This window comes from Vombatus ursinus, unplaced genomic scaffold, assembly GCF_900497805.2.
Source record: "Vombatus ursinus unplaced genomic scaffold, bare-nosed wombat genome assembly UNPS02007284.1, whole genome shotgun sequence".
NCBI lineage: Eukaryota > Metazoa > Chordata > Mammalia > Diprotodontia > Vombatidae > Vombatus > Vombatus ursinus.
Window position 1 is genome coordinate 13,000,174 of NW_020947062.1, and position 26,009 is coordinate 13,026,182.

Genomic DNA, 26,009 nt, shown 5'->3' on the forward strand with positions numbered 1-26,009 from the left:
TATATATATATATATATATATATATATATATATATATATATATATACATCCATTTATCATTTAGAACAGAAAACATGGAATATCAGATCTAGAAGGGAATTTAGGAATCATTTAGACCAATTTCCTCATTTTCCAGATGAGGAAACTGAGGACAAGAGAGGAGGAAAGAGCCTTGATTGGGGTTACATGTGTTACTGGCAGGGTTAGGATTAGAACCTAGGTTGCCTGACTCAGTCCTGGTTCTTTCTGGCACACCACAAACATCATGTCACTCATTCTCTTATTCCTTACTTATTCACTGACTCCATCATCCCCCACCCCACATAACTCTTTCCTTTCCTTTCTTTTTCCTTCTTTCTTAATAACACAGAACCTTTGCATTCCCAGTTTGGAGTTAGACTGAGTGGAGTGCTTACAGTTTCTCTAGCCTGACCAGACGTTGTTTGGGTGGTGGCTTTCTGTTTCAGCAATGCTGGCATTAGCCATTTGGGCTTTGAGCCTAGTCACAGAAAGTTTTTAGGAGTAAGAGGTGGGGAAGTGGGTTGTTGCCAGTCTTAGGGACCACGGCAGCCTTACAGAACATGGGACGACTTTCTAACCTCATCTCTCCTTGTTCTCTATAGGCTTTATCAGGTATTGGCATCATCTCTGGGTCTGATATGACATCTGAGGCAGCCTTGGCCAAGCTCTCTTATGTGCTGGGCCGTGATGACCTCAGCCTGGAGGACAAGAAGAAGGTAAATATCCTGTTGGCTCCTTTAGACATATGTGTTTGTGTATACATGTGTCTGAGAGTATATGTGTGAATGAATTTGAGTGGGCTGGTATCCATATGGATTTGTAACTGGATATGAGAAGCCTACTCAGGCCAAAAAGCACAGGATTTCAGGATCTCAGAGGTCTTCCAGTTCAACCCAAACCTGAACAAGAATTCTCTCTATAACATTTGTGACAAGTAGTCATTTGGCCTTTGATTGGATGACGCAAATGGTTCAAAAGTTTTCCTTAATGAGGAGCTTAAAAATGCCTATCACATTCACCCATTGTTCCTAGTTCTGCTCCCTGGTGTCAGTTCTCCATCAGTCAGTTTGGCATTGTATTAAGCACTTACTATGTATTAGGCCCTGTCCGCAGTGTGTTTAGGGAGTATGTCTGTCTGTCCATGTATGAATTTCTCCTTTTGTTTTTATGTCTGTGTATTTGTGAATATGCATTTTGTGTAGATCTCTCTATATATATATTTCTGTGTAGGAGTGCTTGGGTGTAGGAGGATAGGTCTTATATAGTAGTTACTACTTGAGCCGAGTCTTGAAGGAAGGTAGGGGTTCTGTTAGGCACAAATGAAAAGGGAATATATTCCTGATATGGAGGAAAATGCAAGTAGACTGGAGATGTAATTTGGGGATCTTGGTGGTATTCAAGTCCAATAAAAACCAATGATTTAACATGTCAGCCAAAAAAGTTAGTACAATCTTGGGCATTCTTCTGGAATCCAGAATGTAGGAGGTGATAATCTTGTTGTTCTCTACCCTGATCAGATCACATCTGGAAAATTAAGTCCAATTTCTGAATGTCATATTTTGGGGAAGGGCTGGGAACTTGGGAAGACTGGAGATAATGTCCTATCAGGCAGTGGTTGGTAGAACTAGGGATGTTTCGCTTAGAGAAGAGAAGGTTTGGCAGCTAGGGATGGAGGGCAGTGAAGCATTGTTGTCTTTAAGTATCTGAAAGGATATCATGTGAAGAAGGATCATATTTATTCTTTTTGGCCTCTGGGGGTGGAACTAGATCATGGACTGTCTCAGGAGCAAATTTCAACTGGACATAAGGAGAACTCTAACAGTTAGAACTGTCCATAGGTGGAATGATGTAGAACAGAAAACGTGCAATATCAGATCTAGAAGGGAATTTAGGAATCGTTTAGTCCAATTTTCTCATTTTCCAGTTGAAGAAACTGAGGACAAGAGAGGAGGAAAGAGCCTTGTTTGGGGTTACGTGCGTTACTGGCAGGGTTAGGATTAGAACCTCGGTTGCCTGACTCAGTCCATGGTTCTTTCTGGCACCCCACAAACATCTTATCACTCATTCTCTTATTCCTTACTTATTGCTTATTGCTTCTGGAGACAAATGACTCCCCTCACTGTAGGTCTTCAAGCTGAGGCTGGGTAAGTGACTCTCACTAGGGTATTGGAGGAGTTATGCTGGTTCAAGTCTGGGTTGGATGAGAAATTTCTAATCTCTGATTTTAGGAAACATTTCTTCCTCTTCCAGCTACTGACCAAGAACTTGAGAGGGGAGATGACTCCCCTGCCTAAAGATGTCCAGGTCTCACTTCGGGACAGCAAGTTTGTCCAACTCATCGCCAACCTCCTCTACCTGAACTGCAGCCAGGTGAGAGCTTTGTGAAAACTGGGGATCTTACTGACTGTCCTATCCAGCTGCTCCTACAACCAAACAACACTGTCACTCTAGGGAAGAAAGCAACTCTCCTCTCTGTCAGGTAGAATGGGCCTTTAACTATTCCAGTTGTAGGAACAATTCACAGTTACTTTGTCATACTAAAAAGCCAGGTGTGGAAAATTATCCTGGGCAACTCTGAAGAGTAGAACCAGGTTTGATTCTTAGTTCTTCCAATTACTAGCTGTGTGACTATGGGCAAGTCTGTCTCCATTTTGAGCCTACAGTTTCCTCATCTGTAAAATGGGGACAATTCTCACTACTTATCTCACTTTGTTGTTATGAGGATATAATGAAAGAATGGACATATACCTTGAAGAATCTTAATGTGCTATATTTTTCTAGGCTGTAAGCTCCCTGAGGCAATGTCTTTTTCTTTTATCAATTTTGTATCTCTCTGACACTAAGCTCAGTGCTTTGTGTGCAGTTAGCACTTAATAAATGCTTGTTGAATGAAATCAAATTGAATTCAAAGGATTTTAGAGCTGGAAGAGATCTTAGAAAGAATCAGTATTAATACCCTCAATGTACAGATGAGGAAACTGAGGCCCAGAGTTTTACCTAAGGTCACATATCAAGTTAGTGAGAAGAGAATAAATCTCACAACTCCAACTCATGGCTTAATTAAAACAAAATAAAACAATTTCTTAAACTAAATTTTAAAACAAGTTGTCTAACAAAAGAATATGGTTGCTATGAAAGCCCTATCCTTGAAAAAGTTCTAGCTGAGGCTGAAAGACAACTGGGCAGGAAAGGGAAGGGATTTCTGCAGTGGGATTATGGGAGGTTATTGGAAAGACTTGCTTCCATTCAGAGTAGAGCAGGTGAAGGTGACAAGTTGGAATCATATAGCCCAAATATACCTAATCTCACTCAGACAGATGAGAAGCTTTCCCTCACTTGATATTTCTGGTGCCTCAGTATGAAAAGACAGAAGTTATTCTAGATTTCCTTTCTTTTAGCATCTTTTTTCCCCTTCAAAAGTAGATGATTTTTTAATACTTTTTTTTCTTATTTTAGTTACTTTTCACTGCTTCCACCTTACTCCTACTATAGAATTCTTCCTCCCTTGTAACAAAGGAGAACATTTAAACAAAACAAATCAACACACTGGTCATTAGTGACAAAGTCTGTCTCATTCTGTGCCTTTCCACCTTTCTACCAAGAGGTGGGAGGCCTGCTTTATCACTTCCAGCCAATCCTATGAAATCACAATTGTTCATTGTATGGCTCAGGGGTTCGTGGTGGCTTTTCTGCTTTATTTTTATCAAAATAATTTGTTTTTACATCACTTTAATTTTTCTTAACTTATCTCTCTCCTTCCCCTCCCCAGCTGTAAAATGGGTTTAACTGTAGCACCTAACTCGCAGGGTTGTTGTGTGAATCAAATGAGATAATATTTGTAAAGCACTTAGTGTGTTGCCTGGCACATAGTAGGGGCTATGTAAATGCTCATCCCCTTTCCCTGCCTCCCAATACCTTTGTAACAAAGAATAAAAAATAAAGGGGAAAAATTGTTCAACAAAATTACTCAAAACATCTGATATCTTTCAAAGGTGTTTTCATTTACACTATTGTCATCATAGAGTAAGTCCTCCTGGTTTTGCTCACTTCATTCTGGTTAGTTCATACGAGTCTTCCCAAATTGTCCTGAATTCCTCATTTCTTAACCATGCAATAATATTCCATTCCAATGTCCAGCCATTTCTCTAGACGATTGATACCTACTTTGTTTCTGGTTTTTTTTTTTTTTTTTTTGCCATCACAAAGACTACTGCTATATACTGCATACATGGACTCTTTCTTTCACTCTTTTTCTTTCCTTGGGATAGAAGCTCTAATTCAGTTACTCAACTCAACCAGTTTTCTGAATTGATGGGATGTGCATAGTGAGCTAAACCTTAAAAGGAATCTTAGAATATCTGAGCTGGAAGTGACCTTAAAGATCACCTAGTCTGGTGGTGTCAAACTCAGACAGAACCAGATCCCTGAAAGGCTCAGGTTGACTTAGAAAACCACAAATTAACATTATATATGTGGTATTCTATTTTTACTTATTTTGTTAAACATTTCTCAATTGCAGTTTAATCTGGTTTGGGCAGCACTCATGAGTTTTATGGACCTTGAGTTCGACAACTCTGATTTAGTCCAGTTCCCTTGTTTTACAGAGTCCCATGGTGGCGGGGAGGGGAACTTGGTTTAAATCACATAATGAATCAGTGATATAACTGGGACTAGAACTCAGGCATTTGAATTCTCCTTGGGATATATAATAACCCAAGGCTCATCCCTCTATGCCTACCCTATCCCCTCCCTATCTGGATATTTGAGAAGAGAATATGGGCCAGGATTTAGAGCAAGCAATCCTGAATCCTCTGGATTATTGGCTTAGTCTTTCACCCCATTTTTTCTGGGTGGATAAGACTCTTGTCACTGAGCTCTCTTTTTCCTTTACTCTTCCCTTTTGAGTGATGAATGGATGAATGACAAAAGCATTATGAGGTGATTACGCAGATCTGAACACTGCTAAGTACTGGGGATACAAATGGGAAGTGACAAGTCCTGGTGGTTTTTACCCAGCTCACATTCTGGAGAAAAGAGACGAACACATTTAGGTGATATGGCCATTTCTAGATTGAGCGCTCAGGATCAAAGGAGGAAGGATTTACCTTCTTGGGTAAACTTTTGTAGGACTTCCCTAGAACTGTGGAAAGCAGGCTGGCTTTGGGATCAGAGGACCTAAATTCAAATTCTGGTGCTACCACTTAGTACTTCAGTGACTTTTGGCAAATCAGTTCTCCTCCCAGGGCCACTGTTTACGAGGTTGAACTAGCTTTCTAATAGCACTCATAGGTCCCCTTCTGGCTCCACATCTCTGATTCCTCTATGGATGAATATGTATAACCAAGAGCATTTTGATAGTATTTTTTGTTTTGTTTTGTTTTGTTTTGTTTTTTGTTTTTTGGTCTAGGCACTGGGGTTAAGTGACTTGCCCAGGGTTACACAGCTAGTAAGTGTTATATATTTGAGGTCAGATTTGAACTCAGGTCCTCCTGAATCCAGGGTTGGTGCTCTATCCACTATGCCACCTAGCTGCCCCCTTAACAAAGTTAATTGATATAGATTCTCTGCAGCTGCTGCTCTGGAAATCTCCTTGCAAGTAAGGATTGTTTCATTCTTTGTTTTTTGTATCCCTAGCACCTCACACAGTGCCATAGTGGCACATAGTAGGTGCTTCATAAATGCTTGTTGTTACTCCCCTACACACACACACACACACACACACACACACACACACACACACATGCATGCATGCACATTTATTCGTTCACCTATACAAGGTGTCCCCTAAATTCTTTGTACCATGGGGTGGTAGTGGGCCTTCTGACAAGAGCTCCCGCGGTGTTAATTGATGCTTACCTGTGGTGGATTGCTAGATGAAAGGTGCCATTGATGTCCACTGTGTTATTATGGCTTCAGTTATTAGCTACTCTTTAATAGAGAGTGGGACTCATGATGCTTTCATTAGCTTTGTAATCAAGGCTGGGTTATGGGAGCTTGATGCAGGTGGCTGAGGATGGTGAGTCGGCAAGGACCTGTGCCGGTCTGTCTTGTAGCATCTTATTTTCTATATTTGCCCCAACATTCCCACAGCAGGATTTAAGATGTGGCCAGTGAAGTCTCTGACCACAGAATTCCAGCACCACAGAATGTCACAGTTGAAAGGCACCTCCAAGGCCATCTCAACTAGTTCCACCCATAACTGAAAAAAGAATCCTCCTCCTTGCAACATATCTGATGACTGAGCATTCACCCTCTGCTTGAGGCCTCCCAGGAGGGGAATCCTGCTGCTTCCCAAGGCAGCCCATCCAGCTTTGAGAGAGCTCTAATTGTTTGGAAGTTTTTCCCAACATCAAGCCTTAGTTTCCCTCTTTGCAACTTTGAACCATTGCTACTAGTTCTGCTGTCTGTGACCCAGCAGAACAGGTCTGAGCCCTCTTCCATTGAACAGCCTTACAAGTCCTTTTCAAGGCTGCCATATTCCTCCTTAGTCTTCATTTTTCCAGACAAAATATCCCCAGTCATTTCTATTGATTCTCATATGGCATGGGCTTGATGGAGACTCTCCACCATTCTTAATTGCATTTGGGACTTTGAGGAGCCTTAGGAGTAGCAGATGGGATGGCTAGTGGTGTGGGTTCCTGTTATCGTTGTTACTTAAAGAGAAGTATCACAACATGGGGGAAAATACCTTGCACATGGGAGCCAGAAGACCAAGGTTAGAGTTCTAGGTTCTCCATTTTCTAACTATTGCAATGGCAAGTCATTTAACCTCTCTGTGCCTCAGTTTCCCCATCTGTAAAAAAGGGTAATGAAAATAACTTGCACAAAAAAAGCAAACTGTATTGTAATAGAGATTTGCAGTTTCAGGTACAATCCTCTTTTTTTTTCTGTTCTATTCTCTCTGTATATAAACTCACATCTTGGATGGTGTTGTCAAGAAATAAAATTTTAAAATGTCATTGGATATCCTATTATGTGTACCTCATGAGTTGTTGTGGGAAAAGTGCCAAGGAACACTTAAAGCATGAATGGAGTGTGAGTCATATTTTGCAACACAGTTTACAAAATACTTTACTTTCACCATCTCATTTGGGCTTTTCAATGGCCCCATGAGGTAGCCTGTATGAGGACATGATGTTTTGACCAGGCTTTCTGACTCTGGAGGCCATGCTCTTTTCCTTCTCCCAGGGAATGCCAGAGCTATAAGGGAGTTCCTCTAGACCAGCCCTCTCATGTTGCAGGTGGAGGAACTGAGGTCCAGCGAGAGGGGAGTCTTTCCTAAAGCCACAGAATGAGGCAGTGCCAGAGATGGGATTCAGACACAGGTCTCCAGGTTTCAAGTGCATTGTCTTTCCCACTGTACCACACTATTGTGTTGTCTTTTTGCTTCCCAGGGGTGCTGGTGGAGGGGATGCTGAACAGTGACTTGGGTTGCAGTGATCTTTTTGTTCCTAGGACCTTGATGCTGTAAGAGACTCTCTGACTCCTACCTTGGCCTGTGCTGCAGCCCGAATGGGGGACATGGAGGCCCTGGAAGTCATCATCGAACTGGTGAGCCTGCCCTTTGGTCCTCAGCTTTCTCACTTTCTGTCCCTGTCAAAAGCTTCTCTCAGGAACTAAGTATGAAGGCACCTTTAATAGCATAGACGATGCCCCTGGAGGGACCTGATAGAGCATCTGGTTTGAACCTTTTTATTATGTAATGAAACTAAGACTCAGAGAAGGAAGGGGACTTGTCCAAAGTCACACAGCCAATCAGTGGTAGAGTGGAGAGTAGGTCCCAGGCCAGGGGTTTTCTCAGTGTGTCACTGGGAAGCCACTGTTAATGCATATGAATTAAGTACCTGCTCTTTTTAAGACCCTGGGGATCAATCAACTCAGTCCTTCAAAGACTTCAAAATCTGGTAGTGATGGGGAAAGGTCATATACACAGACAAGAAGATAACTAAACGTCTGAGGCATATAAGAGATTCCTGGGGGCAATATTTTCTGGCCTTTCAGAGGTTAATAAGGGACGGTAAGAGTGACTTACTTCTTACTCCGCCGTCTTGGATCTTGGAAGCAGAACTCCATATAAGGGATTCTAAATGCCAGATGAGTTGCCCTACTAGACTTTGAGCTCCATGAGGGTAGGAACTGTCTCATCAGATCATAATCTGCGAATGGTAGTGTTGGAAGAAACTTTGAAGTCAAACTGTTCCCCAATGTGTGAATCTCTTCTATGGTCTTTTGGATGGATGGTCTTCCAATTTGCACTTGATCACTTCCCTAATGATCAAGGTTATATAAGAGGGGAATAATCAGCCTCAGGAGGAGTGAATTCCTTATCCTTGGAGGTTTTCAGGTAGACGCTGGATGACCACTTGTCAGGGATGTTGGAGAGAGGGGTCTTTGTTTAGTATATGTGAGACAACGTGGTGTTCATTGAACAAACATTTATTAAGCACTTCCTGTGTGCCAGGCACTATTCTACATACTAGTCTTTGCTGTTGCAGTAGTCTGTCAATTGAGCTCAAGGAGCTCAACCAGTCATCCAATCAAGCATTTATTAAGTGCCTTCTTTATACTGAGCTGATGGTGGTGATCCATAGACTCAAGCTGACCAGTCTCCATCCTGAAGGAGACTTAATTCAAAAAGGGGAAAACAACATGTACCTATACAGGAATACACATAACTCATAGAAAGGTAGATACAAAACACAGAAAATTCATATTTTCTCAGGGAAAACATGTATTTAGAAAATAATTTACAAAGTAATTTGGGGGAAGAAGAGGGTACTAGCACTGGGGGTTGGAGAAGATAAGCTTCAGGAGGGGGCAGTGGTTGAGCTAGCAGATCCCTAGATTTGGACTTGGAAGGTCGAGGTTCAAATCTTAGCTCTTCCACTTACTGCCTCTGTGACCTCTAACAATTTACTTAACCTTTCTAGTCCTCAGTTTTATCATTTGTAAAATGAAGGAGCTGGGTTACTTGACCAGTAATGTCTTTTCCACCTTTTTTATTTGTGATTCAAAAGAGGTGGAGGAAGTGTGTTCCAGGGATGGGAGACATCATGGATAAAGGCACAGAAGTGGGAGGTGGAGATAGAATGTTGTGTATGGACAACCCTGAGCAGGGTGGTTTGGCTGAAATACGGAGTTTCTAAAGGAGAGAGGAATACGAAATAAGATTGGAAAAGTTGGCTGGAGCCAGATGGTGAAGGTCTTTACAAGCCCAACAGAAGAGTCTGTATTTGATTCTAGGGGAAAGAGGGAGCCAGTGAGGCTTCTTGAGCAGGTGAGTAACACGGTCAGACTCGTGCTTTAGGAATATCAATGTGGAGGATGGAGAGGAGAGTGACTGAGGCTATAAGATCACTTAGAAGACTAATGCAATAGCTCAGGCAAGAAGTGAGGAGGGCTTGAATGAAGGTGGTGGCCAAGTGAGTGGAGAGATATGAGATATATTGTGACAAGACTTGGGAAGAGCTGATAATAATATTACTTAGCATTTATATTGCACTTTCAGGTTTACAAAGGGCTTTTTTGATTCCAACAAGAGTCCTATGAACTAGGTGCAATTATTATCACCCCCAGTTTACAGATGAGGGAACTGAGGCTAAGTGATGAGAGAGGATAAGTGATGTCATACACCTAGTAGCACAGGTCTCTGGCCAGTAAGTGTCTGAGGCTGGATTTGAATTCAGGTCTTCCTGATTCAAACCCTCAAGCTGTTTTGTCACCTAGCTGCCTTCTGAGGGAGGAGTTGAAGGGTGACCTTTGAGCCTGTGAATCTAGGTGACCGAGAGAATGGTGGAATCCTCACCAGAAACAGAGAGGTTAGGAAGAGGGAGAGGGGAGTTTGGGGAAAAAGTATACTGAGTTTTATTTTTGACATGTTGATGCCTGTAAGACATCTATTTGGAGATTGTCACCTGATGAGAGACCAGATTTCAGGAGACTGAGCTTGGCTGTCCTAATCTGGGAATCATCTGAAATAGAGGTGATAGTTGAACCCCTGGGAGTTTATTAAATCACTGAAAAATATAGTCTAGAGGGAGAAGGGAAGGGGCCCCAGGACCGATCCCTAGAGAACACCCATACATGGTGTATAGGATAAGGAAGATAATCTGGCAAAGAAGTCTGAGGAGAAGTGGCCAGACAGGCAGGAGGAGAAGAAGCAGAAAACCCAGGGAAGAGAGGGTGGCCGACAACAAAGGTTTTAAATGTCCTGAGTGCTCCTGAGCCAGCTTAAAATATAATTGGGAAATATTTAACAGAATAAATAAAAGTACAATAAAACATAGATAATATTACATTAATGTTACAAAACTAAGTTTGCAGACTGCAGGGATTCTTCTGTATGAGCTAGTTTCCCCATTTCTAATTGAGTTTGACATCACTGGTCAGCAACACCAAAGGCTGCAAAGAAGGATGAGGACTGAGAAAAGGCCACCGAATTGAGCAATGAAGAGTTCATTAGTAACCATGGAGAAAGTAATTTCAGTTGAGTGATGAGGTTAGAAGCCAGATCTGGGACTGTGTATAAGCAATAGGGGAGGAGCCAGCGATTAAAGAGAGACTGAAAATGAAGAGGAGAGAAGAGTTAAGTAAAGGGACAAGTTCCCGGGGAAGACAAGAGGGAATGAGATTGTGGGCACAAGTAGCCCACAAATAGTGGGCATTTTCAAGAAGGGTCCCTCCTTCTCTGAGACTGGTGCAAAGAGAGAGAAAGACAGACAGACAGAGAGGGAGGAGAGAGGGAGGGAGAGAGAAAGCGATATGATTTGGAATTGCCTCAGAGTTTTCTGTAAAGTCTTTGTTAAGGTCCTTTGCTGAATGAAGCAAAAAGAGTAGGGATGATATGAGGAGAGAAGAGAAGGTTTAGAATAGATGCCGAGGGGCAATCCAGGAAGAGGGAAAAGATTAGCATGCAGCCAGGAGGGCGCCACTGAAATTACAAAACAAATTTGGAGTTGACTTAGTTGTTGTGGTTTTGTGACTATCTCATCTTTAGCAGAACTATGAGATTTTGTGATCTTGTGAGGAGCTCATTACCTTTTCTCCTGGATAGTTCTAATTGCTAGTTCTGGCTTCTGGGATCAGGAAGAATTAGTTTAATTTCTGTTTATTATTATTCAGCTACTTGGCGACAGTGATGATTCCTGATTTAAATCTTCTCTTCTCCCAAAGGTAAACATCCCCAGTGCCTTCATAGGCACAACTCTGGCTTCCAGACATGAGGGACTTCAATAAATGGTTGTAAAATGAATAAATGATAGAGTTTAGAGGAGAGAACAGCCACACTGGGACGAAGCATTCAGGAAAGACTTCCTGGAAGAGATGGGCCTTGAAGGATAAATCAGATTTAGAAAAATTTAGAGATTATAGAGGACATTTACTATAGCTTACAATGACAAGTCATATTCATTATTGGGTAGAAAAAGCACAATAGCCTCTCAAGGCTCAATCCCAGTCGACTGAGATTTAGGCAGATCATCTCAACTTTGGCTGTAGCAGAGGGGCATCTGAAAAGAAACATGGTGGGCTCTAAGCTGGAGAGAAGTTTCTAAAAGGTCCTGGCTTATCCCAAAGCACAGTTATTGTATAAACTACAGATGGAATCATAGTATTTAGAGAGGAAGGGACCTTAAATATCATTCAGGCCAATCTGTTTGTTTTACATGTGGGGAAACTGAGGCCAGGGTTGTTAAATGAACTTGCCCAAGGCCATACAGGGAAGTGTCACAAGTTAGTGAACTGAACTCAGTTCATCCAAATCCAGTGCCTTTCGCTCTATCCTGTGATGCTTAGAAGTCATCTAATCCAGTGGTTCTCAAATTTTTTCACAGTGGTAGAATTTTTTTTTTTTGAAGGGGAGAGGAGGCAATTGGGGTTAAGTGACTTGCCCAGGGTCAGACAGCTAGTAAGTGTCTGAGGCCCAGTTTGAACTCAGGTCCTCCTAATTCCGGGGCCAGTGCCCTATCCATTGCACCACCTATCTGCCCTGAATCCTTAAATTTAAACAACTTTGGCAGAATGTTTATAGTAAAATCTTTTAAAATTATTATTTTAATAACTACTAACAAGCAAAATAGAGTTCATTCAAAAACAACCACAACCAACAGACTTGTGGTGTTTCAGAGTTCCTTTCAGTACAGTTAGAGAAACACTGACCTGATCCCATCATCACATTTTATAGATGGGGAAACAGGGACTCAGAGATTTTAAGTTGCTATTTGCTCAAGGGAATGCATCCAGTAAGTAGCACAGTCCAGATTCAAATCAACTCCTCTGTCTCCAAATCCAGCATGCTTTCTACTTGGGTTCACATCTCAAATCATTTACGCACTGGAGCTAAAGCAGACATTCATCTACAGGGGTGTTCACAGGCCGTTATTACTTCTAAATAGATGGGCCAATAGACTCTATCTCTGTCTCAGTGACCCACTTCCTCCCATCCTCTGATTTCCACCATCTGCAATGTCTGTCTATTTATAGGGTGGGAACCTGAGTGAGAGTGACTTTGATGGCCGCACTCCCCTGCACATGGCTGCCCGGGGTGGGCATGTGGGTGCTGTCCAGTGCCTTCTGAGGAATGGAGCAAAGGTGAATAGCTGGGACAGTGACAGGAGCAGCCCACTGTTGATGGCCATTAAGGGCAGGTACTGTGGTGGGAGAGGGTGGGAGGGAATGGTGGATCTGGCTTTGGGGGTCAGGGCTTGGCTGCCTGTAAGGGAGTCTCCAGTCACTTTTTATTAACAAAGGGTATGGTGGTTGCCTAAAGAAGGAAGAGGTCTGACCTGAGTGTCTTGGCAGCCTGATAACACAGGAGATAGAGCACCAGACCTGGAGTCAGGAAGACCCTCTAGCCTTGCCTTTAGTGACAAGAACTGGTTACTTCCTGTGAGAGCCCATTGCACCCTGGGACAACTGTAATTGTTAAGAAATTTTCCTTTAAATCAAGTCAAAACATGCCTGTCTTTAACTTTTCCCTCATTGTTTCCAGCTCTACCCTCTGGGGCCAAGCAGATCAAATATTATTTCCCCATGAAAGCCCTTCATCTACTTGAAGAGAGACCCTCTAAGTCTGGGCTTCTTAACCTTTTCTGTGTCATGGACCCCTTTGGCAGTCTGAAGCCTTTAGACTCCTCCATCATGTTTTTAAATGCATAAAATACATAAGATTATAGAGGTTTTTTTTTTTTTTTTTTTTTTAGGCAATTGGGGTTAAGTGATTTGCCCATGGTCACACAGCTAGTAAGTGTCAAGTGTGTTTGGTCTGAGCCTGGATTTGAACTCAGGTCTTCCTGACTTCAGGGCCAGTGCTCTATCCACTGCACCAACTAGCTGCCCCATAAGATTATAGAGGGAAGCCAATTCTACTGAAATATAATTATCAAAGTATATTAACAAACAAAAAACCACAACCCTCCCCTTCCCCCTACAAAATCCAGGTTCACAGAATCAGGTTTAAGCACCCTGGTTCTAAGTTTTCCAATCCCTAGGCTACACATTCCTAGTTCCTTCCTTCAGTCCTATGGCCTGGGATCCTGGCCTCTCAACATTCTAGTTACTCTTTGATGTTCTCCACCTTGCAATGTCCTTCATAAAACGTGGTGCCCAGAACTCATCATGAGACTCCAGGTGTGGTCCTTCCTACTAGCGGTACCTGGCCAGGATTAAACCAGTGGGGGGTGGGTGAGAAGGAAAGAAGGAAAGGGATGGGGTGAAGGAGAAGGGTATAGAGGGTGGGGAAGACCAGGAGAGAATGACAAAAGCTCCAATTCTATAATAGCACAATCAGGTTTACAAAACACAAAGGCACAGACATATGTTCAGGAATAGACAAAACATATCTCTGAAGAAATATGTCTTCTTCAAAGAGGTATATTACTTACCTGACATCATACAACTGGTGTTAAAGTTTGGGCCTGAATCTTTTGCTTCTGTGTGCAGAATTCTTTCCCTGACCCCATGATACCTTTTATATTATTTTATACTATTCTGCCTTCAATTTAGCATTTATTAAGTTGCTATGCAGTTTGGTATTTTTTGTTGTTGTTTACTTGTGTCTGACTCTTCATGACCCCATTTGGAGTTTTCTTGGCAAATTGGAGTGGTTTGCCATTTCCTTCTTTAGTTCATTTTACAGGTGAGGAAACTGAGGCAAACAAGGTTAAATGACTTGCTCGGGGTCATACAGCTAGTAAATGTTTGAGGCCAGATTTGAGCTCAGGAAGATGACTCTTCCTGACTTCAGGCCAAGTACTCTATCCACTGTGCCACCTAGCTGCCCTAATTTGGTATTCAAAGCCCTTTATAAACTGGCTTCAACCTACCTTCCCAACCTCATTGTACAGTACTCTCCATCCAGCCAAACTTTCTGTCTTGCTGTTTTCCCCCTATGCTACTGCATTTTCCATTTTGATACCTTTGCACTGGATATCCCCCAAACCTAGAATGATATCCCTTCTCACTTCTGCTCCTTCCACATGTAATCCATGCTTTTGAAGAAACTGTGATTGGTGGATCTCTTGAGTTCTGGAGTTCTGTGCTGCAGTATGTTAAGCTGATTCAGTGGCATTAGTTTGGATGAAGCTCTGGGGATGTGGGGCTACCAGGTTGTCTAACCAAACCTGGTCATAAGCAGAGTAGCAAAGTTCCTGCATTCATCAGGATGGGGCCAGGCCACTCAATAGCTCCTTTACTTTCAGCTTGGGCAAGATAGGGAGACCTAATCTTAAAAAAAAAAATCCCCAATTTCCTTCAAATCTCAAGGGACCACCCTCTACATTAAGCCTTTCCTGATCACCTCCAGCTGCTAAGGCCTTCCTCAACCAAGTCACCTTTCATTTATTTTGTATATGACTTTATATGATTATAAATGTACATGTTATCTCCTCCTATAGAATGTAAACCTTTTGAGGGCAAGGACTTTTAATTATGTCTTTATAGCCCCAGTACTTAGTACAGAGGGCAGCCAAGTGGCACAGTGGATAGAATGCTGGGCCTAGACTTAGGAAGACCTGAGTTCAAATTTGGCCTCAGTCACTTACTAGCTATGTGACCCTGAGCAAGTCACTTCATCTTGTTTGCCTCAATTTCCTCATCTGTAAAATGAGCTAGAGAAAGAAATGGAAAACCACTCTAGGATCTTTGCTAAGAAAATCCCAAATGGGATCCTGAAGATTTGGACATGACTGAAATGAACAACAAAAACCTAGTAGAGTGCTTGGCATGTAGGTGCTTAATAAATGCTTATTGATTGATGAATTGATTTTCCAAGTCCTACACACAAAACAGTCCCTGCCCCCAAGGAGCTTACATTCTATTACTAGGTAAAACTTATCTTGGTAGTCTGAATGGAGGTTGGATAGAAATAATAGTTATAAAACTGATATAGCCAGAATTAAAAGGAAAGCAGGAAAATGGGGAAATATTTTTACACCAAGTTTCTCTGGTAGTGGCCTCATTTCTCAAATATATAGGGAACTAAGACAAATTTGTAAAAATAAGAGCCATTCCCCAATTAATAGTCAAAAGATATGAACAAGCAGTTTTCAGCTGAAGAAATCAAAGCTACCTATAGTCATATGAAAAAAATGCTCTAAATCACCATTGATTAGAGAAATGCAAATTAAAACAACTCTGACATGCCACCCCACACTTATCAGATTGGCTAATATGACAGACGAGGAAAAGGACAAATGCTGGCATGGATATGAAAATATTGGGACACTAATGTACCATTGGATAGTGTTGTAAACTGGCCCAACCATTCTAGAGAGCAATTGACCCAGCAATAGTAATACTAGATTTGTATCCCAAAGAGAACAAAGGAGAAGGACCTATGTGTACCAAAATATTTATAACAGGGTTGGGTATTTTTTTTTGGTGGTGGCAAAGAATTGGAAATTGAGGGGATACCCATCTATTAGGGAATGGTTGAACAAGTTGTGATAGAATACTATTGTGTTATAAAAAATGATGAAGGGGTTGTTTTCAGAAAAATCTGGGAAGACTTAACATGAACTGATGTTGAGTGAAGTGAGCAGAACCAGCAAAACAGTGTACACAGTAACAGCAACATTGTAATGATGAATGACTGTGAAAGACTTAGTTACTCTAAATAATACAATGACCCAAGATAATTCCAAAGGACTCACAATGAAAAATGTTATCTACATCCAGAGAAAAAACTGATGGAACTTTGAGCGCAGGTTGAAGCATACTTTTTTCACTTACTACATTTTTCTTGCCTTTTTTTTTTTTTGTAACATGGCTAATGTGGAAATACTAAGTTACACAATTGATATCATGTTGCTTGACTTTTCAATGAGTCTGGGGGGGGAGTGGGAAGGAGGGAGAGAGAAAATTTGAAACTCAAAATTAAAAAAAAACATGTTACAGTATAATAATTTTTGAAAAGAAGGGATAGTTGTTGATCAGCACTAGGAAGAGAGGACATTGTATCCACCCGCCCTGGCAAATGTGGGTGGCCTTTCCAGAGGAGTGATTGTTTCTTGTGGACTTCTCTACCCTTTCCATTTGTAAATCATCTGACTCTGATTTGTAGCTGCTGGATGAAAACGACAAACTGGTTAGAATTTCCTTGTATACTAGTATTAAGTCTAAAGAATAGCAATTGATAATTATCTAGTCCTTTACATCCATTACTATATCTCATTTGGGTTTTATGAGAACTCTGTGAGGTAAGCATTAAGGGTGGCATCCTCTCCTTTTGCAGATGAGAAAATTGAGGCACAGAAAGACTGAAGGACTTGCCCATGGCCACAGAGCTTAGTAGGTGTCCAAGGCAGATTTGATGCCAGGTCCAGAACTCTATCCACTATAATATACCCATTCTATTAATGGATACACATACATACAGAATAACTTAGAGATGCACAAATACATATTCAACTGTACAAATGAACATATGCACATTTAAACATATACACCATAATACATGCAAATCTACACAGTGAAACATAGACATAGGTGTCAGCTTGTATATACATACGTGTGTAAACACTCGCACATGAATGTGTATATAAAGAAGCATGCGGACATACCCTGTTACACAGATAAAGAGCTCACATTTCTACATACTAGCCCTATGCAGGGGGTGGGAAGTTCTAGTATTATATCTACTTTAGAGATGAGGAAATTGAGTCTCAGAGAGGTGAAGTGCCTTTCTCATGAGCATTCACTTAGATAAATTCAGAGACATACACAATGGCAGAAATACAGATGCATACAATCAGCTGAAGAAATCAAAGCTACCTATAGTCATATGAAAAAAATGCTCTAAGTCACTATAACTATCCATACCAGCCAGGTAGTGCAGTGGATAGCATGCTGGACTTGGAGTCAAGAAGACCTAAGTTCAAATCTAGTTACAGGTAGATCCTGAACAGGTTACTTAAGCATTATCTGTTTCAGTTTCCTCATCTGTAAAATGGAGAATAAAAAGAACACTTACCTCCTAGGGTTTTTGTGTGGATGCCATGAGACGATATTTGTAAAACGCTTTGCAGACCTTAGAACAAAGCACATGAAGCTATAAAAATGCCAGCTTGTTATACATGAGACACGTACCTAGGCACATACATATCCTCACACAAGTTTCCAGATACCCACATGAGTAGAAGCATACATACATACTCATAGGCATATTCAAACATATATCTATAGGCACACAGATATATACAAAGACATAGACACAGGACCAGACGGATATACAAGCCTAGATACAAACATACCTGTGAATAAGCATATATCCTCACATACATGGCCACTTACAGACACATTGTCATGTAAATCTGGACACACATAGTCGCAGGAATACACATAGACATGTGGTCAGTTCGGTAGGTGGGAGCTGCCTAGTATTGGCCAATCCTGCCACCGCCTTTTCCATTCCTGGCGATATGGTCACTATCTCTCCCCTATTCACAATGGACAGACCTCATTCAAGTTGATTCCCAGAGATTCTACCTGAATGTATTTGTTGGCATGTTTTGGCCTGTCCCTTACTCCTTAGGCCCAACCAAGAGCTAGTCTGGTCCTGGGAGAGGTCCTGAGCTTGACCCTTGCTCAGATCAAGCTCAAATAGGCAGGGCAGCAAAGCCAGGATATGCTGGCCACCCAGCCCATGTGCCTATGGACTAACATGGACACACTCTGAGGAGATGTGACCAAACTGGTTTGCCCTTCTGCCAGGGTGGGGTTTGTGTGAGGGTGGATGACAGAGAAATAGGGTTTGACCCCTCCAGAATCAGACCCGGTGCTGTCTTGGGCCTTGTAGCATCAACTGGTGACAGAGGCTTTGGCAGAAGCAGGAATTGGGAGAAAAAATATTAAGTGAGGTAGGGCAATACATACATCTCCCCGAATACATCAGTTTGGAGCCCATGGTGATGGAGAGAGTGAATGTGAAAAGGAGAGAATGGGATGCCATAAGGTTGTAGAGCAGCCTTGGGGGGGTATGGGTTGATATACAGGTGGGGCCTTCTGGTAGCCTGGGATTGACCCATTGCAGCTGGCAATAGCTGATAAAGAATTCCCCCCAGGTGGATGATCGTGCAAGGGCTGCTCTGCCTTTCCTTTGAGAACTCAGAACTGAGAGAATAAACCTCCACCTCTACTGGGTTTATTGAGTGCTTCCTGCGACTGAGCCAGATTAAAATGTAATTGGGAAACATTTAACTAAATAAATAAAAATACAATAAAACACAGATAAGAACATGTTTTAAATCAAGGTCAACATGTAGCCCACAAGGATCCTTAGTATGGATTACTGGCCCCCATTTCTCTTTGCAGATGAAAGGCACCATGGGAGCCAAGCCCATTATGTATCTTTGTGCCTTTGTGAGAATAAAGCAGTCACTTGGTTCAGTCCTTAAGATCTCAGGGCTTATTACAGTAGCTTTGGATTCACTGGCGGCACTCAGCCTTCTTGGTCCAGAAGGAAGGTTACTTCCTTCTTGGAGATCTAGAGACCCAGGAGAGAGGAGAAGGAAGATTGCTGAGGGTTAGGGGACTGAAAAACAGGAGCAAAGTCAATAAGCAGCCCACAGGGATCCTTACATAGTGATTACTGGCTCCTATTTCTAGTTGAGTTTGATACTTTTGCCCTAAGACCATAGAACAAACCAGCACAACCTGGTAGTAAGTAGGGGCAAAAATTTAAATAAGATGAACTTCTTTGGCCAGAGATAGGTTGGACTAGAGACAGACTGATAGTGATTGGTTGCCATGGGTCATGTGACAGATAGGAGAGTGTGTGGAGTGGCATCCCTACATTTTTCACAGGCTACTGGAAATCCTTTGGTAGGCCACAAGGATCCCACGGGCTGTATGTTGTGCAGGTCTGCCATAGAATATTAGAATTTAGATTTTTAGATGCTCTAAGCAACTTAAACTGTTGAATCTTATAATTACCAAATCCAGGGCTCTTAGAAGTATGTACCTACAGATTCTTGAGAACTGTAGAATTCTTTTAGAATCTGAGCATCTGAGAATCTCTGAATCTGATTGTAGACCATTAGAATCAGATTTAAGTATCTTTAGAACCTTTGGTTTCCTACAACTTTCTCCTTTCCATGGAGGAAAGTTCTTCAGTACATAAAAGCTCTAGTCCTGCCTACAATATACTCCAAACCCTACCTGCCTATGTGTTCACTCTTTTCTGCTGCCAAACTACAAATTAATTTAGTTCAACAGGTCCTTATGTAGCAGCTATTGTGCACCAACCCCTAAGCTCTGGGCTATGGGGAGATAAAGAACTAAGATATGGCCCCTGACTTCTTGGGTTCTATGTTCTGGTTTATAGAGACAGGACAAAGAAATGATAGTGGTTTTACACAAGACTAATTTCCCTTTGTCTAGTCTGATTTAAGAATAGTGTCATGAATAGGGAGTTACCCTCAGTGTCAGGAAGACTTAGATTCAGTTCCGCCTATGATACATGTGACATTAGGCAAGTCACCTAAAGTCTCAGTCCTCCTAGACAGCTTTCTAAGTCAACAAGTTGAGATCTGTGTTAATAGAGGGAGTTTGTGCATAGGAAGTTCCCCACACCAATAAAATTGTGAATCTGGGCCGTTTATTCATATAAACGTTGCATAAGGCAACATGGTATAGTGAAAAGCCACTAGATTTTTAAGTCGGCTCCAATTTTCCTGTATGACTTGAAGTAAGTCATAGTATCTCAGAACCTCTGTTGCTTCAGCTGTAAAATGTAGATGATCATATTTGCACTAACTACCTTGCAAAATTTTATCAGGAAAGCAGCTTATAAATCTTATATACATCAATAGCTGTGTTGTTTCATCCACAGGGTAGTTCCCTCCAAAGGGGCAGATTGCAACACATTCATACCCTGTCATCTTGTGAGATTTTTGACTCTGCCCTCCCATAAATAGTCCGATAAGAATCTACCCAATATACTTGAAGCTTTCCTTTAGCGTTTTTAACCTTTCATTGGTAACAGTAGCACACAGTTCCCTCATCTGTTATCCTTCACCCTTGCTACATGTTTAGCCTGCCTCCTTTTCTTTTTTTTCAAAACTAAGTTCTACTTTTCCAATCAACAAAAATCTGTCTTTTCTTCCTACTGAGAAAGAAAGAAAAACAAAGCCCCTGTAACTAAATGTGTATAGTTAAAGCAAATAAATTTTCACATTGTCCATGTCCAAAAAAATTTGTCTCTATCTGCACTTTGAGTCCATCACCTTTCTATCAGGAGGTAGACAGCATGTTTTTTCATGAGTCCTCCCGAATTGTGTTTGGTCACTGTGTTGTTTGTCTTACCATTCTCTTGGTTCTACTACTACTACTACTACTACTACTACTACTACTACTACTACTACTAACACTAACTCTACTATTAACTTAACTCAGTATTGGTTCATAGAAACTTTCCCAGATTTCACTGAAACCATTCTCTTTATCATTTTTTTTTGAGGCAATGGGGGTTAAGTGACTTGCTCAGGGTCACACAGCTAGCTAGTAAGTGTCTGAGGTCAGATTTGAACTCAGGTCCTCCTGCCTCCAGGGCCGGTGCTCTATCCACTCTCTTCATCATTTCTTAAAGCACAATAGCATTCCATCACATATATATATATAAATATATATGTGTATATATACATATACATATACATATACATACATACATATATATATATATATCAAAACTTGTTCAACCTTTCCATGGTTGGTGAGCTCCTCATTTCCCAATCCTTTGGCACCCCAAAAAGAGCTGTTATAAATATTTCAATGCATCCTTAGAGGGGTTTTGGTTTGTTTATTTTTTTGTTTAGGATGAATCCCTTACTTAAAATATCCTCACTCTAATTTCCCTTCTTCCCTTTCTGTCCTATTTGATTGTTGAATGAAATGTTTTTCTATACTCAGTTGTATGGGTATATGGGTGTATCCTTCCCTCCGATGTCCAGTTTAGATGAATGGATGATTCAATTATCAACTGTTTCACTCATACCTTCCTTCTTATTTGTATAGACTTTTACCTGTGTACCCCAATTATGTGAGATAATTTCTTCATCCTTCCTCTCCCTTTCTCCAAGTCCCTATTGCATTTCTCCTTCCCTTTCTATTATCTTTTAAGATCATTAAAGCATAACAGAAATAGAAAAGGAAATTAACAGATTGACACAAGAGGTACAAAACTTCACCTAAGCAACTAACTCTGAAAATTAGATTGATCAAATAAAAGTTAATAACTCCATGAGACAAGAAATATGAAAACAAGTCAAAAGATTGAAAAAATACAAGAAAATGTATAAAGTATCTCATAGCAAAAACAACTGACATAGAAAACAGACCGAGGAGGGAAAATTTAAGTCATTAGACTTCCAGGACCACTGTCTAATTAGATTCCCCTGTATGAACTTGATGACAAGAAGGTTCAGAGGGTTCACATATTAGAGTGTAAACAGTTTATGCTTTATGATTGCTCCCTAGTGTTTACCTTTTGGTGTTTCTCTTGACTCCTGTATTTACACTTCAAAGTTTCTATACAGTTTTCATTAAGAGTGCTTGAAAATCCTCTATTTCATTAAAGATCCATTTTTTCTCTTGTTGAATTATACTTAGTATTCCTGGATAAATTATTCTTGACTATAAGCCTTCTGGAATATTATATTCCAGGCTCTCTGCTCCTCTATAATAATGGCTGCTCAATCATGTGTGATCCTGACAGTAGCTCCTTGGTACTTGAATTTTTTCTATTTGCTTTTAGTATTTTTTCTTTCACCTTAAAGCTTTGGATTTTGGCTACGATGTTCCTGAGAGTTCTCATTTGGGGGTTTCTTTTAGGAGGTGGCTAGTAGATTCTTTCTATTTCTACTTTGCTCTCTGGTTCTAAGAGATCTGGACAGCTTTCTTTTATGATTCCATGAAATATAATAGCATAAAAGACATTTTTGCCTCTTTAAAAAAATCTTTATCTCTTCTAGGAATTCTGGTTGAACTTGTTTCCAAGCTTTGTTTTTCCTTAAAGTTTTGCTTTCTTTTTTGGTCCAATTCAATTTTTAAGAAGTCTATTGCTTGAGTGAGTTTTCTATCTCAAGCTAACTCTCTTTCCAGTTCTTCCTTCTCTAAACCCAGGTCTGTAGCACTTAGTTATGTTCCAATTTGCCCCTCAGCACTCATTTCTTTTCTAATTGTTTCCTCTATCACTCTCATTTCATTTGTAAAATTGTTTTTAGTTCTTAAAATAAACAAACTCTTTTATCATCTCTTCCAGGAATTGTAGCTGAACTTAGGTTCATGCTGTGTTTTTCTCTGAAGTTTTACTGTAGATGTTTTGGAGTAATTTTCTTTTTCTAGTTTCCTGTCTTGAACATCTCTTTCATCGTGAAAGCTTTTTTTTTTTTATGGTGGAATTCTTTTTTGTTTGTTTACTCTTTCTTCTAGCCTACTTCCTTACCTTGGACTTTATTTTATAGCTGTCCTCTGTGCGCGTATGAAGAGAACGTCTGGATTGGTCACTGCTTTCTTAGGTCTTTGAGTAGTAAGTTTTTCCAGGATCTCAGAGATAGCTCAGGCTGGGAACTTACAAGAAAGCTGTTCAGTGCTCTCACAATGTCCTGATTCAGGGCAAAATCAAATAGTTGCCTCCTTGGTCTGAGTTCCGCTAATTCCTCACAATACTCTTGTAGACTTGCCTGATTTCCCCAAGTAGACTGCTGGTAGTCTCAGCCACTATTAGCCAGCTGGAAGGAGTGACAGAACTGGAGACCCCCCTTTAGTGTAGGATTCCTGCCCTGGTTATTCTGACTGAACTGGAGGTTGGAATTGAGACCCTGCTCCACTCCTGGGCTTAGCAATCCCCAGCGGCTGCTTGCTTCTGACCTTGCTCCTCACTGTGGTTTACCACCCCTAGGCACGGGTCTCCTCCTCAGTTTGTCCCTTGCACTGTAACCTGAAAATGACAGAGCTGCCTGTTGGCTTCTGTTCCTACACTTTATACAAGTTTAAGTCCCTCTATGCTAGACCCCATCCCCAGTGTCTATAGATCTTTCTGCTGTCTCTCCCCTTGCCAAGCTGGGCTGGAAAAATGACTCACTGTGATTTGGGGGAGTGGAGCATTTCTCGATTAGGACTAAGTTTGCTACATTTTCTAGATCTTTTTGGAGGAGTTGTGGCATAGAAGTTTGCTGTACTTTGACCTGCTATTCTCTGCCATCTTGGCCCCAATTCGTGCCCCTCCATTCTTAATTTACATCTCCCCTTCTGACTGTAATGTAACACAACACTGCCAGGCTCAATTTGTCACAAGTCTGAGCTCCTTTTAGATCTGTTTGGTGGTGTTGGGAGTGTAGAGGAAGTTGAACTGTACTTCCTCTTGCTACGCTACCATCCTATCTCCTATTCCACCATCTTGGCTCTCTTCCTTTTCCAAGCTATTTCCTAGATATCTTTTATGCCATTTTTGTATACAATTTCAAGTTCGTAATCTGCTTTAGACTACTCACATCCAAGCATTTCTCCCTCATTCTCTGGGCCATCTGCAATTTTGATTGTGGTGTTTGTTACATGATTTGCAGCCATAAAGCATCCCTAAGGATGCTAATAGCATTCAAACCTTAAAGCTCTGTGTGAGTTACTATTTCTGAGTGCTTTTATATCCATATCTTCACTAGGACCTCACTAGAGTTATTTGAAGTAAGTGGAGAAATTTTATTTTTCCTGTTTTTTGCAGATGAGAAAAGACCTAGAGTGGCAGGTGATGTGCCTAAGATCACACAGCAAGTTAATGAAAGAACCAGGACTATCATCCAGGGCTCTTGATCACCTGTCGTTGCTGCTCATCTCTGTGTCTGTTGTTATTGTTCAGTCTTTTTCAGTCATGTCTGACTGTTCATGACTCCATTTGGCGTTTTCTTGGCAGAGATACTGTAGTGGTTTGCCACTTCCCTCTCCAGCTCATTTTCCAGATGAGGAAACTGAGGCAAACAGGGTTGAGTGACTTGTTCAGGGTCACACAGCTAGTAAGTGTCTGAGGTCAGGTTTGAACTCAGGAAGATGAATCTTTCTAACTCTAGGACCAGAGCTATCCACTGTACCAGCTAAGCTATTAAACTTGGACTTTTGAAGGGTTGGGCATCAGGGGTTGGGTCAGAAATGTGATGGAGCTTGCACAACCCCCACACCCACAAATCTCAGATTGTACCAGTGGCTGGTGGTATCCTCACAGATGCCCACATCACAACCTGGCAGGAGTGCCTGGCATGGAGAGCCATATATACAAGTGGCTGGGCAACAACGCCTCTCACCCCAACACCCGATGTCCCAAGATGTCTTCCTCTTGGCACCTTGTACCGATGGTCTTAAACATGGGTAGCATTAATTGAAATCTATCCATTCTTCTCATCTTGTACTGGTTAAATTGATTTGTAAAAACTCAAGTGTGGGACTTGACTATTGTATCAATTTTTATCCTTGGTGAAGGAGGACGGGCTCTTGGGATGCTGCCCAGGCCTCTTCAGAGAGTGTTAAAAAAAAAAAAAGTGATACATGTTTGGAAAGAGAGGATGGAGAGGAAAGGAGGCAGGGGAGGAAGGGCCTGAATAGCAACCTGGGCAATGTGCTGGATTTGGAATTAGAAGAGCTGTATTTAAGTCCTGGCTCCAAGCCTGTGTGATCATCTACTAATCAATCACTTCCTCTCTCTCTGAGCTTTAGTCTCCTCATTTGTCAGATGGGAACAGTAATACCTACATTCCTAAACCTTAACAGGGCTGCTATAAAGGGAGTACTTTGCAAATCATAAAATGAATTAGAAATTCAAACTCTAGTGTGTGAACCAGACTGGGCACTGTGGGTGGGGGACATTCCAGACACACCTATGGGCTTCTCTTACTCTGGGCAAGATGCCCAGGTGCATTTCTCCACTCTCTTCTCTGTCAAGTAGGGTCTGGGATCTGATAGCTGGAGTCTGGTTCCTTACCAAGGATATGAAAGCCATCAGGAACTATCTTGGCTTCCCTGGCTTCCCTGCAAGGCACCTGTACCCATGCAGGACTAGGGGCCAGGGACTTTGTCTTGGTATCTCTTTCTTTCAGTATGTATACATCTCTGGAGTGGCTGCCTAGGAGGGAGGCAGCTTGGACTGGACACTCACAAACATAGCAGGGAAGGGCTTGGCACGAGCGCTGGGAGCAACTGACATATTTTAGGGGATTACAAAATTCCCCAAGTCATTAAACCAAACTGTTTCATCTATGAGTGGTGGGAAATCCCACCAAACTTAGACCCCTGTCCTGTGGTAGATCCCATCTTGGTCTGGAGGGGGCGCTGTCAAGGAGCACCATTTTTAGAGTGGCTTGGATCCTGATTATAAATGTTTTATTCAGGGAAAGGGCAACTCCTTCCTTCCCACTTAACTCTCCTCCACTACTCCCTTTCCTTTCCCTTTCCCTTTCCCTTTCCCCTTTCCTTTCCTTTCCTTTCCTTTCCTTTCCTTTCCTTTCCTTTCC

The 26,009-nt window shown here is 41.4% G+C and overlaps 1 protein-coding gene across 3 annotated transcripts in view; it reads left to right on the top strand.

Annotated features, from left to right (window-relative positions):
* The window catches only part of ASPG (asparaginase), a 129,174-nt gene that overhangs the window by 69,772 nt on the left and 33,393 nt on the right, over window positions 1–26,009 (top strand). For all 3 annotated transcript variants that reach the window (XM_027848957.1, XM_027848959.1, XM_027848958.1), the window contains 4 exons: window positions 624–737; window positions 2,272–2,391; window positions 7,477–7,572; window positions 12,502–12,665. In XM_027848957.1, the coding sequence (XP_027704758.1) occupies window positions 624–737; window positions 2,272–2,391; window positions 7,477–7,572; window positions 12,502–12,665 (494 nt within the window). The remainder of the gene's footprint in view (window positions 1–623; window positions 738–2,271; window positions 2,392–7,476; window positions 7,573–12,501; window positions 12,666–26,009) is intronic.